This window comes from Oncorhynchus clarkii, chromosome 6, assembly GCF_045791955.1.
Source record: "Oncorhynchus clarkii lewisi isolate Uvic-CL-2024 chromosome 6, UVic_Ocla_1.0, whole genome shotgun sequence".
NCBI classification, from domain to species: Eukaryota; Metazoa; Chordata; class Actinopteri; order Salmoniformes; family Salmonidae; genus Oncorhynchus; species Oncorhynchus clarkii.
Window position 1 is genome coordinate 17,368,569 of NC_092152.1, and position 20,223 is coordinate 17,388,791.

Here is a 20,223-nt window from a genome sequence, read left to right on the forward strand (position 1 = left end):
TCTCTATCCTCTATCTTGTTAAGTGTGTTCTGGTGTGTTAGACATAGCGTTTTCCTTGATGGCCAAAAAACTCAATTTTAGCCTCATCTGACCAGAGTACCTTCTTCCATATGTTTGGGGAGTGTCCCACATGCCTTTTGGTGAACACCAAACATGTTTGCTTTTTTTTTAAGCAATGCCTTTTTTCTGGCCACTCTTCTGTAAATCCCAGCTCTGTGGAGTGTACGGCTTAAAGTGGTCCTATGGACAGATACTCCAATCTTTATTATCTTTGGTCACTTTGTTGCCTCTCTGATTAATGCCCTCCTTGCCTGGTCCGTGATTTTTGGTGGACTGCCCTCTCTTGGCAGGTTTGTTTAATAATGGATTTAATGGTGTTCTGTGGGATGTTCAAAGTTTCTGATATTTTCTTATATCCCAACTCTGATCTGTGCTTCTCCACAACTTTTCCCCAGACCTGTTTGGAGAGCTCCTTGATCTTCATGGTGCCACTTGCTTGGTGGTGTCCCTTGGTTAGTGGTGTTGCAGACTCTGGGGCCTTTCAGAACAGGTGTATATATACTGAGATCATGTGACAGATCATGTGATACTTATATTGCACACATATGGACTTTATTTAACTAATTATGTGACTTATGAAGGTAATTGGTTGCACCAGATCGTATTTAGGGTTTCATAGCTAAGGAGGTGAATACATATGTAGCACCACTTTTCCATTTTTAATTTTTTGAAACAAGTTATGTTTTAAATTTCACTTCACCAATTTGAACTATTTTGTGTATGTCCATTACATGAAATCCAAATAAAAATACATTTAAATTACAGGTTGTAATGCAACAAAATAGGAAAACCGCCAAGGGGGATGAATACTTTTGCAAGGCACTGTACAAACTGGGATACGCGTATTTAAAAAAAATAATAATAATTTAATCACATTTTCAAACAGTCCAGTTATAAGCCACGGGGGTTTTTTGAGCGAGAATTAAGACGACTTTCGAGTAGTAAGACATGTTTAAAAGCAACAGATACCATTAATAAGGGGCTAGAAGCGTGGCTAGACCAGGCAAGCTATTGTGGAGGACTTAATTCTTCCTGCTGCCGCGAATATGGCTAGGACAATGCTGGGGGAAAAGGCCCAAAAAACTATACAGACAATGCCTTCAACAAACAACACTGTTTCACAACGCATCAGTGACATGGCAGGAGATGTTTTGAAACAATTACTGCTTCACATACAAGCCAGTGAATTCTATATGTTACAGCTGGATGAGTCAACAGACATGGCAGGCCTGGCACAACTCCTGGTATATGTCCGTTACGTTTATGTGGGGTCAATTAAGGAAGACATCCTCTTCTGCAAACCACTGGAAACCAGGACAGCAGGAGAGGATATTTTTAAGTTCTGGACATCTTTGTGACATCAAATGGACTTTGGTGGTCAAGATGTGTTGGTATCTGTACTGATGGCGCAAAAGCCATGACAGGGAGACATAGTGGAGTGGTAATGTGCGTGCAAGCAGTTGCTTCCGACGCCACTTGGGTACACTGCAGCATCCACGAGAGGCTCTTTCTGCCAAGGGAATGCCTGACAGCTTGAAAGACGTTTTGGACACTACAGTAAAAATAGTTAACTTTGTTAAAGCAAGGCCCCTGAAATCTTGTGTATTTAGAGCACTATGCAATGATATGGGCAGTGACCATGTAATGCTTTTACAACGCAGAAGTGCGCTGGTTATCAATGGGCAAAGTATTGACACCATTTGAATTGAGAGACGAGCTTAAGGTTTTCTTTCCTGGCCATAGTTTTCACTTGTCTGACTACTTTCTCACACGACTGGCCTATCTGCGTGATGTTTTTCCTCGCCTGAATGATCTGAATCTAGGATTACAGACACTCTCCCCAACTATATTCAATGTGCAGGACAAAATTGAGGCTATGATTAAGAAGTTGCCGCTCTTCTCTGTCTGTTTTAACAAGGACAACACACAATTCTTTCCATCGCTGTATGATGTTTTGTGTGCAAATGAACTCAAGCTTACGGACAATGTCAAATCTGATATAGCGAAGCACCTGAGGGAGGGTGCTCAATTACGCAGGTACTTTCCCAAAACAGATGACACAAACAACTGGATTCGCTATCCTTTTCATGCCCTGCCTCCAGTCTTCTTACCGATTTCTGAACAAGAGAGCCTCATCAAAATTGCAACAAGCGGTTCTGTGAAAGTGGAATTTAAATCAGAAGCCACTGCCTGATTTATGGAATGGAATGCGCTCAGAGCAAATTGCGCTGTTAAGACACTGATGCCCTTTACAACCAAGTACCTATGTGAGAGTAGATTCTCGGCCCTCACTAGCATGAAAACTAAATACAGGCACAAACTGTGTGTGGAAAATTATTTAAGACTGAGACTCTCTCCAATACAACCCAACATTGCAGAGTTATGTGCATTCTTTCAAGCACACCCTTCTCATTAACCTGTGGTGAGTTATTCACAATTTTCGATGAACAAATAAGGTTTTATATGTAATATGGTTAAAAACTAAGCTAAATTATTGATTATTATTATATTCTTATGTGTGCCCTGGTCCTATAAGAGCTCTTTGTCACTTCCCACGAGCCAGGTTAAGACAAAAACTCACACTCATTCTTATGTTTAATAAATGTATAGTATAGTGTGTGTGTGGCAGGCTTACAATGATGGCAAAAAACAACATTTGACAGTGCGCTGACTCTGGTGCTAGAGGGGGTACGCAGCTGGAGGTTGAATGTTTGAAGGGGAACGGGACTATAAAAAGTTTACCGGAAAAGTCTACCGGAAGTTGATGCTGTTGCTATGCAACCTCTTGCTAGCTTGTTTATTTTACGACTTCAGATGTGTTCTTAAATTCAATCTGGAGCGCCAGAGGGCACTCAGAGTGTGTTCATAAATTCAGAGCATTGTCAGATTGTCCATTTGTAAGTTCGGGGTGTTAAGAGCGCACACTGGATGCTCTGGCCGAGGAGTAGGGTTGACCCGAGCTTTCTGGCCTTATAAAGGCAGTCAAGCACCCAAGCTAACTGGCTAGCTACTTCCAGACACAAATGAAAGAACACCTCACTGACCATTTTACTCAACCTAGCAGAGCTGGTTAGACGGTTTTCATGTTATCCAGAACGTTGGTGACTAACTGTGTTGAGTGTTCGTAAATTCATCAGTTATTCTGCGCTCTGGTACACTCAGAGGAGAATTCTCTGAAATTGGAGTAGATCGCCAGAGCGAATTTACGAAAGCACCCGAATGTCCATTGAGAATGCACAACGACTATACCACTTAGCTAAGCTAAGAATGACGGGAATAATCAAGTCAATAAACGTTGGGTAATTAGTTAGATAGCATATAGTCAATATACTGGTAAGTTTGATATATTATAAGCCAACTAACGTCAGGTAGCTAGCTAACATACCAGTACATACTGCTGTAATGATCTGCTATGTGGTTCATAAGGATAGCGTAGCTAACAAATTGTCAGCCAACATAACGTGTAAGCTAACTTACTTGAAAAGTCATTACTTTATTACATTGCTCAACATTTTCTTAACATTTGTCATTATTAGTTAAAGCAATGAATTTGTATCTGCTCTTGTCGGACTTCGGCTGCATATTTTCTGCCATTTTCTTCAAATCTGAAAACGATGTGAAGCCATGCCCATTTTCTGAAGAATTGCATTATGGGACCTAAAAGCACAGAAATAGTGTCCACTGCTTGTATACTTCGTATTTTGGCGAATGTAGTACAACATCCGGGAACATCATACTCACTATATCCATAATATGACCAAGCACCTGTTCACCTGTTCTGGGAACAAACATTTTTAGGATGCAGAGAGGTTCTGAGAATACTCAATTTACATCACAAATAGTATGGTTAGTATGAGTATTTGAACACAGCTCATGAGTTCAAAACATTTAACCTAATCTAGCAGTGTTATCAAAAGTCTTATTGAAACATTATTCAGAAACCTCAAATAACCTATAATTTCCATTCTCAAAGCGTAAAAAAATTAAATAAACTACCAGTAAAAAGTTAAAGGAACAATAGTAAAATGTTCCCAGAACCTCCCTGCAACCTAAAAATGTATGTTCCCAGAACAGGTGAAATGTTCACTTACATTCTCAGAACGGTTAAACGGAACATTTTTAAAAACGGTCAGGTATGTATGGCTTTGTTCCCAGAACCAATGGGAAACCAAAAACTTGCGCTCCCACAACTTCCAAAGAACCAAATGTGCTAGCTGGGTAATGATAATTAACCGTATGCTCTCGATCATTAGAGGACGGATGGACAGGTTGGCTGGCCAGGGATCTCCTACTGTGATGGAGCTGCACCAAAAATAGTCCTCCTCATCATAGAATTGGGCAGATGAAAATTTGATGAGGGACAGCGTGCTGCTGAAATATTCTGTTTGCCTTCATAAGGACACCCTCTTTTGTTTGGGCCCCTGGGGGCATGGGATCCATGTAGGCTGCCATGATATTTACGCCTGAGGTGCTGCTGGTGTACAAGTAGGATCCCACACTTAGCAGCCTTTCAAAGATCCCATATCTGCAAACGTTGCTCGCCGCATACAAACCAGACATTTCCAGCCTTTTCCTAAGAGACAAATTGTCCGCAGAGTAACCTTTGAAAAAACTGGCATCATTGGGGAAACAAACCACTCTTCACTTCAAACGATGCTTTACTCCCTCAATTAAACCTTTGTAAATTTACATTTCAATATTTCCCTCTACAAATAGAAACCTTTATCCACCTCTTGCTTAACATCTTTCTTCAGCAATCTGGAAGATAGAGTTTTTGACAATAAACTATAATGATAAAAGACCCAAAATGACCCTGCTGAGTGACAATTCAATTGGATTTTTTTTAACCTTTATTGCAATGCAAAGCTAGTCAGAAGATTACTTTTTTATTCACAAATTGACACACTAGAAGCTCATAGTGTCAAATGGCTGTTTCATCTCATTGGGTAATGATGCTCCAACAGTAACCAACCCCCCAAAAAGTCTGTTTTTTTGTCACATACACCGGATAGCAGAGCAGGCGGACTGGGGAGAGCGAGCGTGGGAGAGATTGTGCTGTTCTCCACCCATACAGAGCTTACTTCCTGAGATGACAGCATTAATTCCTCATGTCCCAACCCCCTGAAATGTTAATTTCATTAGCCGCATTAGGGTTGAACTGTAAGTGTTGGAGTACCAGACGGCAAGCAGTGTTTTCTATTTTCATAATTCATCTGCAACCCAAAGCTGACAACGACAGGGCAGAAAGCATGGACTGGTTAACTCTGTTATCATCCTAAGCCTGGGCTGAGCATCATTAGTCATACAATAAGCTACTCCCCTACAGGGAAACACAGAGAGAAAATAACTGTTGAAAACTATGGTTCAGTACAGGCATACTGTACTGATATATTGTAGGCCTACTATACATTCAGTGGGAGCAGACAGCAATTCCTTAAAAGGCTTTCAAATGAAAGTTATAAACAGACATAATAACACAATGCATTTCACATACATTTTCTAGAACGGTCCGTTTCTGCAGACAGTCTTGAAAATGTTGGGAATACCCAAGTGACTGTATCACAACCGGCTGTGATTGGGAGTCCCATAGGGCGGCGCACAATTGGCCCAATGTCGTCCGGGTTTGGCCGGGGTAGGCCGTCATTGTAAATAAGAATTTGTTCTTAACCGACTTGCCTAGTTAAATAAAGGTTAAATAAAAATATACTTTTTTTAATGTGCCTCGACAAAGCAACACAAAGTTCACAGAATCACAAAATCAAGTGCTGAGTCAGCGTGATTCCACAAAATGTTACTACACTCCATGCCACTGTGTGAGTGTGTGTGTGTGTGTGTGTGTGTGTGCTATTTCATGCCGTGCACAGGTGTCATCATGCCAGCCAGGTTTCTGCTCTATCGGCAGAATCCCTCAGACAAACAAACTGTATGTGCACTAACTAAGTGACGCAGTTTCCTCCAGAAGCATATCATTATTGATAATCTTTTCAAAATGAACCTTTTCTCAACATACAGGTACAGGATTCGATGGCAGGTAGAAGAGGATGCTGTCGAGAGAGAAAGAAAGAGCTGAATCAGAACATCTTTAAAAGTAATTAAATGTACTGGCTGAGTACTGACTACACTCATCCCCTCATTAACTGCTGAAGGACATAGCAGAAAGATGAGGAAGACCAGAAAACAGAATCAGAATCTGATGAAGAGGACTTCCCACTCAATTACAGTCCTTTGGGTTTTGATTCAGTGCTTCTGACAAAACACACTGAACATACCACTAATGATATGATATATGATGTTTTATTTATTTTTTCATTTTTTATTTCACCTTTATTTAACCAGGTAGGCTAGTTGAGAACAAGTTCTAATTTACAACTGCGACCTGGCCAAGATAAAGCATAGCAGTGTGAACAGACAACGCAGAGTTACACATGGAGTAAACAATTAACAAGTCAATAACACAGTAGAAAAAAGAAAAAAAAGAAAAGAGTCTATATACATTGTGTGCAAAAGGCATGAGGAGGTAGGCAAATAATTAAAATTTTGCAGATTAACACTGGAGTGATAAATGATCAGATGGTCATGTACAGGTAGAGATACTGGTGTGCAAAAGAGCAGAAAAGTAAATAAATATAAACAGTATGGGGATGAGGTAGATAAATTGGGTGGGCTATTTACAGATGGACTATGTACAGCTGCAGCGATCGGTTAGCTGCTCAGATAGCAGATGTTTGAAGTTGGTGAGGGAGATAAAAGTCTCCAACTTCAGTGATTTTTGCAATTCGTTCCAATCACAGGCAGCAGAGAACTGGAACGAAAGGCGGCCAAATGAGGTGTTGGCTTTAGGGATGATCAGTGAGATACACCTGCTGGAGCGCGTGCTACGGGTGGGTGTTGCCATCGTGACCAGTGAACTGAGATAAGGCGGAGCTTTACCTAGCATGGACTGACCTGGAGCCAGTGGGTCTGGTGATGAATATGTAGCGAGGGCCAGCTGACTAGAGCATACAGGTCGCAGTGGTGGGTGGTATAAGGTGCTTTAGTAACAAAACGGATGGCACTGTGATAAACTGCATCCAGTTTGCTGAGTAGAGTATTGGAAGCTATTTTGTAGATGACATCGCCGAAGTCGAGGATCGGTAGGATAGTCAGTTTTACTAGGGTAAGTTTGGCGGCGTGAGTGAAGGAGGCTTTGTTGCGGAATAGAAAGCCGACTCTAGATTTGATTTTAGATTGGAGATGTTTGATATGAGTCTGGGAGGAGAGTTTACAGTCTAGCCAGACACCTAGGTACTTATAGATGTCCACATATTCTAGGTCGGAACCATCCAGGGTGGTGATGCTAGTCGGGCGTGCGGGTGCAGGCAGCGAACGGTTGAAAAGCATGCATTTGGTTTTACTAGCGTTTAAGAGCAGTTGGAGGCCACTGAAGGAGTGTTGTATGGCATTGAAGCTCGTTTGGAGGTTAGATAGCACAGTGTCCAAGGAAGGGCCGGAAGTATACAGAATGGTGTCGTCTGCGTAGAGGTGGATCAGGGAATCGCCCTCAGCAAGAGCAACATCATTGATATGTACAGAGAAAAGAGTCGGCCCGAGAATTGAACCCTGTGGCACCCCCATAGAGACTGCCAGAGGACCGGACAACATGCCCTCCGATTTGACACACTGAACTCTGTCTGCAAAGTAGTTGGTGAATCAGGCAAGGCAGTCATTAGAAAAACCGAGGCTACTGAGTCTGCCGATAAGAATATGGTGATTGACAGAGTCGAAAGCCTTGGCCAGGTCGGTGAAGACGGCTGCACAGTACTGTCTTTTATCGATGGCGATTATGATATCGTTTAGTACCTTGAGCGTGGCTGAGGTGCACCGGTGACCGGCTCGGAAACCAGATTGCACAGCGGAGAAGGTACGGTGGGATTCGAGATGGTCAGTGACCTGTTTGTTGACTTGGCTTTCGAAGACCTTAGATAGGCAGGGCAGGATGGATATAGGTCTGTAACAGTTTGGGTCCAGGGTGTCTCCCCCTTTGAAGAGGGGGATGACTGCGGCAGCTTTCCAATCCTTGGGGACCTCAGACGATATGAAAGAACAGGCTGGTAATAGGGGTTGCGACAATGGCGGCGGATAGTTTCAGAAATAGAGGGTCCAGATTGTCAAGCCCAGCTGATTTGTACGGGTCCAGGTTTTGCAGCTCTTTCAGAACATCTGTTATCTGGATTTGGGTAAAGGAGAACCTGGAGAGGCTTGGGCGAGTAGCTGCGGGGGGGGGGGGGGGGGGGGAGCTGTTGGCCGAGGTTGGAGTAGCATAATCATGGATTTATCGGTGGTGACCGTGTTACCTAGCCTCAGTGCAGTGGGCAGCTGGGAGGAGGTGCTCTTGTTCTCCATGGACTTTATAGTGTCCCAGAACTTTTTGGAGTTAGAGCGACAGGATGCAAATTTCTGCCTGAAGAAGCTGGCCTTTGCTTTCCTGACTGACTGCGTGTATTGGTTCCTGACTTCCCTGAACAGTTGCATATCGCGGGGACTATTTGATGCTATTGCAGTCCGCCACAGTATTTACACTGAGTGTACAAAACATTAAGAACACCTTCTTAATATTGAGTTGCACCCCCTTTTGCCCCACAGAACAGCCTTAATTCGCTGAGGCATGGACTCTACAAGGTGTCGACAGCGTTCCACATGGATGTTGAACCATGTTGACTCCAATGCTTCCCACAGTTGTGTCAAGTTAGCTGGATGTCCTTTGGGTGGTGGACCTTTGGGTGTTGAAAAAGTTGAGCGTGAAAACCCCAGCAGCGTTGCAGTTCTTGACACACTCAAACCGTTGTGCCTGGCACCTACTATCATACCCTGTTCAAAGGAACTTAAAGGGATACTTTGGGATTTTGGCAAATAGTTATTTTATCTATTTCCCCAGAGTCAGGTGAACTTGATGATACCATTTTGAGGTCTCTACATGCTAGCAGATACCCATAGACTTCCAGTCATTACGCTAACACTAGTTAGCATTGGCTTGCAAAACTACTCTAACTTCCTTCATACTGTCAACAGACATAAAAATGGTATCCACCAGTTCATCTGACTGGAAGTAGATAAAGGGTCTCATTGCCCGAAGTATCCCTTAAATCTTTTCTTGCCAATTCACCCTCTCGATGGCAAGCAAATGCTTTAAAATCCTCCCCTTCATCTACGCTGATTGAAGTGGATTTAACAAGTGACATCAATAAGGGATCATAGTTTTAACCTGGATTCGACTGGTCAGTCTATGACAATGCTTTTTACACTCAATGTAATATATCTATCATACATATATCATTACTGTCTACACTCATCCCCTCATTAACTGCTGAAGGACATAGCAGAAAGATGAGGAAGACCAGAAAACAGAAGAATCTGATGAAGAGGACTTCACACTCAATTAACAGTTCTGTCAGTTACATACCAGTAATGATATATGTACCGTATATAATTACTTGTACAATGGAAGGGCAGGCATCCATTCCCTTGTGGCTTGCCGACTCCAGACAGGGCGTGACTGAGCATTTGACCTCGCCCTCACTGAAGCTAAGGCCCATTGCTGGATGTTTGACAGACAGCACTGATTGTGATGGCATAAGGATTTTTTTAGAAGCAAACTCACAAGTCTCATGAACGTTGTTTAAGTGCCCTCTCCCCTCACTCCCAACCTGCAATCATTACATTCATAATGTTTTTCATCATACTACTGCTCCACAGCACACGACTCCGCTCTAGAAACAGAAGCTGCTCCCAAAACTAGGCCAAGTCCTGCATCATGCACAACCGATTGCAGACCAAAGCAAAAAATGTACCGAAAGACTGTAGCCTATAGACACAGTAGCAGCAGCGCACTAACTTCATCCCCACCCTTGCCTTACCCAAGACAAGAAAGTTGTGCTGAGGTCACACTGACATTTGTTCTGCTGTGCCTTCAGTTGAGTCAGTTCCAGATACACGTGTCCTTTTTACCCCCACTCAAATAATGACCTTACAAGGACATAGGCAGGTCAAATAATGGTGTCAGAGACCAGCCCTTTGTCATAGTGACAGTTAAGGATATATCCCATAATACTTTTCACATCTGTGATTGGACAGGCCCATAAGGCTGAGAGGGTCACTGCTGTCACTGTCAGGTGTGACAGACTTAGGTGATCTTAGGGAGACACTCTCTCTGGGCTCCTCCTAATATCAGCCACCCGGTCTTCTTCACAGCTCAAATCTCTCCACAGTCACAACACAGCGCAGCAACACAAGCAATGGAGAAAAGCCACTCAGAGCTCCCTCCATGCTGTGCACAAGCCTGAGAGGACACCGTTTGACAACTATCTGGATGCCATGCCGACTGGACTGTCTGTGTGGACATAAATGATAGGCTGGAAAACTCTCTCCAATGGTAGAGTTCTCATTCCAACACTGCTAAGCACAGTTAACAAAGTAATGCCTGTGTTCTGTATATTACTATATTATTAACAGCCATTGTGGGCTGGGGTGGTGCATGTTTAGAGGTGGTTGGATTGGGAGGATCTGGAGAGAAATATAGTGTCTGTCCTATTGGTCTCTCCCATAATCCAATTACTTTCTAAGAGTTTACCGTCTGGATACATGTTATTATGATTATTTTTTACATGGAGCTGTTTTCCAACGGGAGAGGAAGCAGGAGATTAAAGTGCGAGAGGTCAAAATGTCACTGTCAGCTCTGCCTACAGGATCCTTGTGGAAAAAAATAAATAATGTTAGCATGCAGAGGTATTCCTCCACACTTACATAATCAGGTTGCCCATGTGTCTCCCTAGTCCCAGCCCAAGGAAATCCCCTGTTCCACAGTCCCTTAGTTAGACTGTGTGGAAGGAGGATCAGGCCTAACATTATACAGTATTACATTCTCACTACCTAGGTTTTGGAGAAGGAAAAAAATCACAGAAACCCAACAGGCAAAAGTTAGCGCCTGGAACCCTAACTTGAGACAAGCCTGTGAACTTCAAGCTTTTGTGGAAAATTATTAATTATAAACAGTTGTTAGTGTCAAGGTCCTTTTCCCCACTGTGACAGGTGCCGAAACAGGACCAAAGTTTGCACAGACCACCTCACAGAGCCCAGGCAGATAAAGACAGCATTAGTGGGGCCTCTGTCTGTCTGACACTTGGGTTTCTGCTGACAGCTTGACGTCTCCTATCATTGTGTATTAGAGGAAGGTGGGCGAGGAGGTCAGACAGATGATGGCTATGCCAATATATTACACCCAACAACTGGAGCCATCTGTCTCCTGAAACAAGATAATACTGTATGCACCAGGGTCACTCTCACACTAACCTAACGTAGCAGGCGTAAAAGATACACCTGAAACTAGATCCCCTACTTATTGGTCTTGACAAGAAGAAAAATAAATAAAAACCTGCCGACAGTTTTATCTTCTGTGCTGTTCAACCAATCCAGTAAATGTGGAGGAGGAGTTAAGATGGAGTGTCGCCTTGTTAACGTCCAAAAGTGGAAGTCGCATCACAGGCTCTCTTTCCATTTCCCCTCAAAACTGGAACATCTGGTTGTTGGGGACTGGACTCTCACCCCAATCCACCTATCAATGACAGTGTCCCTATTTCCACCCTTTATTTAATAGTTTCCTGATTGTCACAATATGATTAATTTAGATATGTGTTTGTATAATACAAACCAAGGGTTTTCAAATGCCTTCTGGACACAAATAAGCTTCACACCATAAATATTTTGTAATGTTCTATTTGTAGACTACCCGGCCAGCTCAACTTCATCCACACCAGCTGGTGATTATTTAGATATTGCCGTATCAGGCTTGTGTGTGTGTGCGGTTTAGTCGTTTTCTAAGCAGACAGATTAATTTCAGACTGTAGGATAGTAATGATCCAGTGCATGCTGAGTGACCAGAGTGGAGGTCTGAGAATGGTTTCCTTCTTTTCTTCTTGTTCTATCCTTCTTTTAACAGGCACACGGACAGAATGGGAGAAACAGATATATCTGGTTTGCTCTAGTACGCTGTTTCTCAAAATAATATGTGCCATCTAAGGACAGGCAAGCTACGGTCCTTCCTCCTTGAGGCCACTTCAAACTAGCACTTTGAGGAAGGAGGGAGGAGGAAGGAGGGAGGGAGGAGAAGGAGCAGTGGGAGGAGAGGAGGAAGGGGAATGTGAGGTGGAGGAGTAGGGGGGGTTGGAGAAGGAGGAGGGAGAGGAGAGAAGGGGAAGAGGAGGTAGAGGAGGAGGCGAAGAGGGAGATGAGGAGAGAAAAGGAGGAGTAGGAAGAAGTGAAGAGGGAGGCGAGGAGAGAAAAGGGGGAGTAGGAGAAGGAGTCAGTTCCATCCCTGTGCTGATGGGCCTGATGTCATTACAGAGCCCTGGGCCTCCTCCATCTGTGTGTGCAGTCCATTTAGGGAGGCACACACACACAGGCCATAAGGGAGGCCGTCCCATCCCCTTCATTTAAACACTGCAAGCGCTTCTCAATACTTAGGGATGATCAAAATATCCAAGAAAAATTTCCTGGTGGTTATTAGCTTAACATGTCCCTATTCCCTGATCATTATAAACCAGTGAACATCAGTCATGGGCTCTTTACCTTATCTCTCTGTGTCCATTTGACCGCTCAACTTCCCCTACCCCCATCCTCAACCCCCTCTAAAAACAATTTGCTCTTTGACGTACAGGAATAACTATTGACTGACAGCTTGTATTACAGGAGGTTTGGGCAATGCGATGATGCCCGGAGGGGCTAATTCATACATTCTTATCAATATTTATATTAGCAAAGGTTACTGATTTAGCACTAAGATTGGATTGCTATAGATTTCACTGTCAGTAGAAAGAGCGACCGTTTCTTTGACAGAATCAAGCCGGTTTGTGTTTCAGACAATTTCCTGCACAGCTCCTCATCAGACCGTGGCCACTCTTTCCTTCTGGACTATTGTATACAGTGTACACTGTACGGTATAACATTAGGACTGTGCATTTTTCCATTTGACTACAAAAAAAGACCCTTACTCAAATATCTTTGCAAGAGATATTGTCCAATGAGACAAAGAAAGGTAAGGGTGTGTGTATTTACCTGGCTGGTACATCTATGTTGGAGATGGCGTAGAAGTATTTGAGGAGGTTGTCTCTCTGGACGTAGGTTCCCCCCAAGGCCGGCTTCAGCAGCCTCAGTCTCAGGTTGGTGAAGGTGAAGAAGTCCCTCAGGCCCTTCATACTCTCCATGCGTGTGTACAGACTGTCCATATTGAGCAGCTTGGGCCCTGCGAAGATAGCAAAGCGCGCCATCACCTCAAAGCGCAGCACCTTCTCGTTCTTGGAGCCCACCCAGCGAGAGTACTGCTCGGTACAGATGACCCGAGTCACGTTTGTCGCCGACAGGTCCTGCACCCGCTTGGCGGGCATGTCGAAGGCGTCCATGCAGTCGTCGGCGTAAAACTGGTAAGGCTGCCAGGTGCGCCCTTTGTCCAGGGACTTGTCCAGCACCATGATGGTGGGGCGGCCATACTCGAAAGTGACCTGGATGTCATCGGTCAGCTCCAAGCTCTTGTTCCAGGCCAGGGAGATGTTGGCCAGCAGGGGCTCCGGGTAGCGGCTCCACGTCACCGTCTGCCAGTAGGTGATGAGGCCACTGCTCTCACGGTCCTGCATCAGCTGGGGAGGGTGAGCCAGGTCCGGGTTGGAGGCGTCACATTCGTCACTACACAGGTACGGGTTCTCCTGAAAGAGGGAAAGACAACTGATCAGTGTTGGAAAACACTGTTCTACTCCCTTCCCTTTAGAATATAGTACACATTTACTATTTCACCATTTTATAACATTCTAAATCCATACTGAGTTTTTATTTCATCTAGCATAGTGTCTATGAATTATACAATCTGAGAAAAAGGGGTTCCAAAAGCGTCTTTAGGCTGTTCCCATAAGACAACCCTTTTTGGTTCCAAGTAGAATCCTTTTGGGTTCTATGTAGAACCGTCTGTGGAAAGGCTTCTACATGGAGCCGAAAAGGGTTCTACCTAGAACCAAAATGGTTCTACCTAGAACCAAATACGGTTCTTTAAATGGTTCTCCTATGGGGATAGCCAAAGAACCCTTTTAGGTTCTAGATAGCACCTTTTTTAAGTGTTCCCACAAGCTCACAAAGTACGCAACTGATGTTTTTGTAGTATTTATTGGTTCTTTGGAAGCCTTTGCTTATGAGAAACAAGTCAGATAAAATTAAAGTAACATTTGCATTATCTTATATAGGCTACTTCCCCACCCTAACAAAGAAACCTGAAACAACCTGGAAACAGATTTTCCAAAACAATCTGGCCAACCTTTTTAATGGGTCCCCCTGGGACCATGTTTGTGTGTTTGTCCCAACATGTTAACACACTCAGCATATGTCTCCATTAAACACTTTGTAGGCTGTGTTTGGTGGATATCCATCTGGGAATTGCCCTGTATGCAGGAATCATTGCCTCTGGTTATATCAACACTCATTTAATGCACATTGTGAATTAGTGTTTCCATTTAATCAAATGACATCTCTCAACAACAACAAAAACATCAGAAAGACTAATGAGATGGGTTGCATACCTAAATGTCTGAAAATAGATAGCTTCAACAGTGTTGAGGTGTAACACTACTCTACTGACACAGATGGATTACACACGGAATGGATCAACAAGGGGGGTTGCCTGCTATGTGGTCATCCCTGACCTCTAAATCCCAGTGTCAATACGTCACATTGGTCTGCCTGAGTGCAAACTGTCACACTCGTCACCAACAGTCATACTCACCCACACAGCTTCCAGGCCTGGGTTCAAATACTATTTGAATTTGTATTTGTATTTATTAAGGATCCCTATTAGCTGCTGCCAAGGCAGAAGCTACTCTTCCTGTAGTCCAGCAAAAATTAAGGCAGTAATATACATTGTAATAAAAAAAGGTAACATTAAAATACATTTTACAACAGGTTTCACAATACATTAAGTGTGTGCAAATCATCTCAAATACTGTATTTGTGCTTGATTGAGCTTGCTTGTTGCAATTGAACCAATAAACGATTATACAAAATGTCTTAAACCCCAGCTTCCTGGAACTCCAGACGGACAGGCATTAGATACATTTCAAATATACTGAACAAAAATATAAACACAACATGTAAAGTGTTGGTCCCATGTTACATGAGCTGAAATCAAATATCCCCAAAATGTTATATCCCTGTTAGTGAGCATTTCTCCTTTGCCAAGATAATCCATCCACCTGACAGGTGTGGCATATCAAGAAGCTGATTACACAGCATGATCATTACCCAGGTGCACCTTGTGCTAGGGAAAATAAAGGCCACTAAAATATGCAGTTTCATCACACAACACAATGTCACAGATGTCTCAAGTTTTGGGGGAGCGTGCAATTGGTATGCTGACTGCAGGAATGTCCACGAGAGCTGTTGCCAGAGAATTTAATGTTCAGTTCTCTACCATAAGCCGCCTCCAATGTCGCTTTAGAGAATTTGCCAGTAAGTCGAATCAGCTTCACAACCGCAGAACACATGTAACCGCGCCAGCCCAGGACCTCCACATCCGCTTCTTCACCTGCGGGATCGACGAGCCACCCGGACAGCTGATGAAACAGTGGTTTTGCAAACTGAAGAATTTCTGCACAAACTGACAGAAACCGTCTCAGGGATGCGCATCTACGTTCTTGTCATCCTCACCAGAGTCTTGACCTGACTGCAGTTTGGCGTCATAACAGACTTAGTGGGAAAATGCTCACCTTTGATGGCCACTGGCACGCTGGAGAAGTGTGCTCTTCACGGATGAATCCCCATGTCGCAAATATCTGTACACAATTCTTGGAAGCTGAAAATGTCCCAGTTCTTCCATGGCCTGCCTACTCACCAAACATGTCACCCATTGAGCATGTTTGAGATGCTCTGGGTCGACGTGTACGACAGCATGTTCCAGTTCCCACCAATATCCAAGAACTTTACACAGCCATTGAAGAGGAGTGGGACAACATTCCACAGGCCGCAATCAAACAGCCTGCGAAGGAGATGTGTCACTTTGCATGGGGCAAATGGTGGTCATCCTAGATACTGGGCGTGATCAGATTAATTGCAATTATTTGCAAAGTCCCTCTTTGCCATGCGAATGAACTGAATCCCCAAAAAACATTTCCACTGCTGTCACGCCCTGACCTTAGAGAGCTTTTTTATGTCTCTTTTTGGTTTGGTCAGGGTGTGATTTGGGTGGGCATTCTATGTCCTTTATTTCTATGATTTGTGTTTCTATGTGTTGGCCGGGTATGGTTCTCAATCAGGGACAGCTTTTTTTTTTGTCTCTGATTGGGAATCATACTTAGGTAGCCCTTTTCCCCTCCTTTCAGTGTGGGTAGTTGACTTTGTTAGAGGCATTATTGCCGAAGTTAAGCTTCACGGTTGTTTCCTTGTTTTGTTGGTTACATTTCTATAAATAAAAGGAATATGTATGCTCACCACACTGTACTTTGGTCCACTTCTTACGACGCCCGTGACAACTGTATTTCAGCCCTGCCACAAAAGGACCAGCTGACATGTCAGTGGTTCTCTCGTTAATACAGGTGTGAGTGTTGAGGAGGACAAGGCTGGAGATCACTTTGTCATGCTGATTGAGTTCGAATAACAGACTGGAAGCTTCAAAAGGAGGGTGGTGCTTGGAATCATTGTTCTTCCTTTGTCAACCATGGTTACCTCCAAGGAAACACGTGCCGTCATCATTGCTTTGCACAAAAAGGGCTTCACAGGCAAGGATATTGCTGCCAGTAAGATTGCACCTAAATCAACCATTTATCGGATCATCAAGAACTTCAAGGAGAGCTGTTCAATTGTTGTGAAAAAAGCTTCAGAGCACCCAAGAAAGTCCAGCAAGCGCCAGGACCATCTCCCAAAGTTGATTCAGCTGCGGGATCGGGGCACCACCAGTACAGAGCTTGCTCAGGTATGGCAGCAGGCAGTTGTGAGTGCATCTGCACGCACAGTGAGGCAAAGACTTTTGGAGGATGGCCTGGAGTCAAGAAGGGCAGCAAAGAAGCCACTTCTCTCCAGGAAAAACATCAGGGATAGACTGGTATTCTTTAAAAGGTACAGGGATTGGACTGCTGAGGACTAGGGTAAAGTCATTTTCTTTGATGAATCCCCTTTCTGATTGTTTGGGGCATCCGGAAAAAAGCTTGTCCGGAGAAGACGAGGTGAGCGCTACCATCAGTCCTGTGTCATGCCAACATCAAAGCATCCTGAGACCATTCATGTGTGGGGTTGCTTCTCAGCCAAGTGAGTGGGCTCACTCACAATTTTGCCTAAGAACACAGCCATGAATAAAAAATGGTACCAACACATCCTCCGAGAGAAACTTCTCCCAACCGTCCAGGAACAGTTTAGTGACGAACAATGCCTTTTCCAGCATGATGGAGCACCTTGCCATAAGACAAAAGTGATAACTCAGTGGCTTGGGGATCAAAACATCGATATTTTGGGTCCATGGCCAGGAAACTCCCCAGACCTTAATCCCATTGAAAACTAGTGGTCAATCCTCAAGAGGCGGTGGACAAACAAAAACCCACAAATTCTGACAAACTCCAAGCATTGATTATGCAAGAATGAGTTGCCATCAGAAGTTATTTGACAGCATGCCAGAGCGGATTTCAGAGGTCTTGAAAAAGAAGGGTCAACACTGCAAATATTGACTTTTTGCATCAACTTCATGTAATTGTCAATAAAAGCCTTTGACACTGACAAAAATATCTAAAGACACTGAAGCAGCAAACTTTGTGGAAATTAATATTTGTGTCATTTTCAAAACTTATGGCCACGACTGTACATGTGATGGAAGAATGCACTGTGCATGCAGAGGGTTGCAATTCCATTGAATTGGGGATAGTTTAACCAAAATATGCCACAAGATCTAGAATTGCCTTGTGTATCCCACAAAAAAAATGTTTACTGTTATAAGCTAACTTTTTAAAATAAATTTAAGCAACATTCCCGGGCTTAACTTCCCCTGGAAAATTTCAGAAAAAATTTACCGGAAAGTTTCCGACCCTTTGCAACCCTACCTCTGACCTACCCTGAAGATGACCTCACCAGTTCCTTCACACAGTCAGAGGCCAGTCGACATTATTAATCCCAATCATAGTCAGCCAGTCAACATTGTTAAGACATTGTCTTTAAATCCAATCAGATCCAATCTGTGGAACTGCACTGACCGAAATAGGAAAAAGGAAGAGACATGTCAGAGGAGAGGAGAGGATAAGTGAAGAGAAGAGAGCCCACAGATTTTGACAGGACCACAGTCCACACACATTCCCAACTGCATTGGTGTGGATGGAGAGCCATGTACTGTATGGGAAGCTAGTGTTTAGCGCTGCTATTTACCCACCTGGAGAGATGTGTCTCCTCTCCTCTCTGGCTCTCTTGCTTGACTTAATTACAGTGAAAGAAGCTCCCGTGGGAGGGCTGCTGATATAACAGCTGGGAAACAGCAGCCTAATTATACCAGAGAGAAAACAAGCCTCACAAGAGCCTCACCTTTCCCAGCATGGACCACAGCCTACTGTCTTTTAATCTGCACGCACACACACACACACTATGATGTTCATAGCACTGTAAAAGGGCTGTATCAATCAAAAACCTTATTTTTTCATGTTGGTTTCCTAAAAATCTTGTAATTCCCTGAAAGGTGACGTAGACGATTACCACACTAACAACTTAATTTGAAGAATTCCCCAAGACCTCCAGTGGCATGACAACAGGCAGATGGAGATTATTGCTTGTGGTCATAGCCAAATGGGATGAAATCTTTCCCCTTTGGGAGCACAGGAGGGGGGCTGAAGCTACCAGGACTTATGTATAATTCATGACACAGGACAAAACTGGCCAAAGCTGCACATTTGTGACATCACAGTACCTCTACACCGGTAGGATAAATACACCATGGTGACATATCTAATCTAAACAGTTCTCATAACACACTGCAAACAATGTACCAAATGTAAGCCCTTTCTGTAATGTACTCCACTGCTGTGTTGTAACCTGCAGTGCTATTTTTAGTTTTGGATGTTTTTAAATTGTAATGTAGGGCATTTCTGTTGTAGATAGTACTGGTAAATAATCATTTGTGCTCATAGGATTGAGAGTGGCAGTGATGCCTCACTTCACATATGGACACTGTCTGTCTCCTCTCTTTGTCTTTCAAACTGTGTATAATTACATCAGAAGTGGGTCTGAGTTTTGTTGTTTTGCTTAGCTCCCTCCCTCCCTCATTCCCTCCCTCCCTCACTCCCTCATTCTCTCCCTCATTCTCTCCACTCAGGTTAAAACCTCTTGGAACTACCCATCCTGGATCCTGGAGAATTGTCATCAACTACACTAATTAGCATAGCGCAACGGTCAAAGAATATTACTAGAAAATATTCATCTTCATGAAATCACAAGTGAAATATAGTGAAACACAGCTTAGCCTTTTGTTAATCACCCTGTCATCTCAGATTTTGAAATTATGCTATACAGCCAAAGCAAGACAAGCGTTTGTGTAAGTTTATCGATAGCCTAGAATAGCATTATGTCCATCTAGCAGCAGGAAGCTTGGTCACGAAAATCAGAAAAGCAATCAAATTATTTGTTTACCTTTGACTCCCTCTTCCCTCCTCTCATTAAGCAATGCTACATGCAGTCTGCCCTGTTCCCAGCAATGGTACATACAGAGTCTGCTCTGCTCCCAGCACTGAATAAAAATGCAATGGCATCTCCTGTGGGCCTACATTGACAGATACAGTATTTGCTCTAAATCATTCATGAGCAGGAAAGCTTTTCCAAGGAAAGTCAACATACTCAATAGGGGGATGGCTTATTCTAAGCAATGAAGTTGCTTTTTAGTTAACTGTCCCTTTAATGTAACTTTTTTGTTGACTCTCCCTTTTGTTAACTCTTACTATAATTGCAGGCACCTCTGAGCCACAGAGACGTGTAGAGATCGCTACGTATCAGTCCTCAAATGGAGCTTCCTGTGTTATACAGGCTAATAGACATTGAATGGATTATGACTGAAAGAAGAAAATGAACGGGGGCATAGACTCTAAAATGCAACCTGACGTCGCTCTCCCTATCGTTGTCGTCTATCTGGGACACCTG

General features: G+C 43.5%; 1 protein-coding gene across 1 annotated transcript in view; it reads right to left on the reverse strand.

Moving 5' to 3' along the window:
* Window positions 1-20,223, reverse strand: part of LOC139411922 (netrin g2a) — a 68,622-nt gene that overhangs the window by 43,058 nt on the left and 5,341 nt on the right. The window contains exon 3 of the mRNA XM_071158681.1: window positions 13,147-13,790. Coding sequence (XP_071014782.1) covers window positions 13,147-13,790 — 644 coding nt within the window. The remainder of the gene's footprint in view (window positions 1-13,146; window positions 13,791-20,223) is intronic.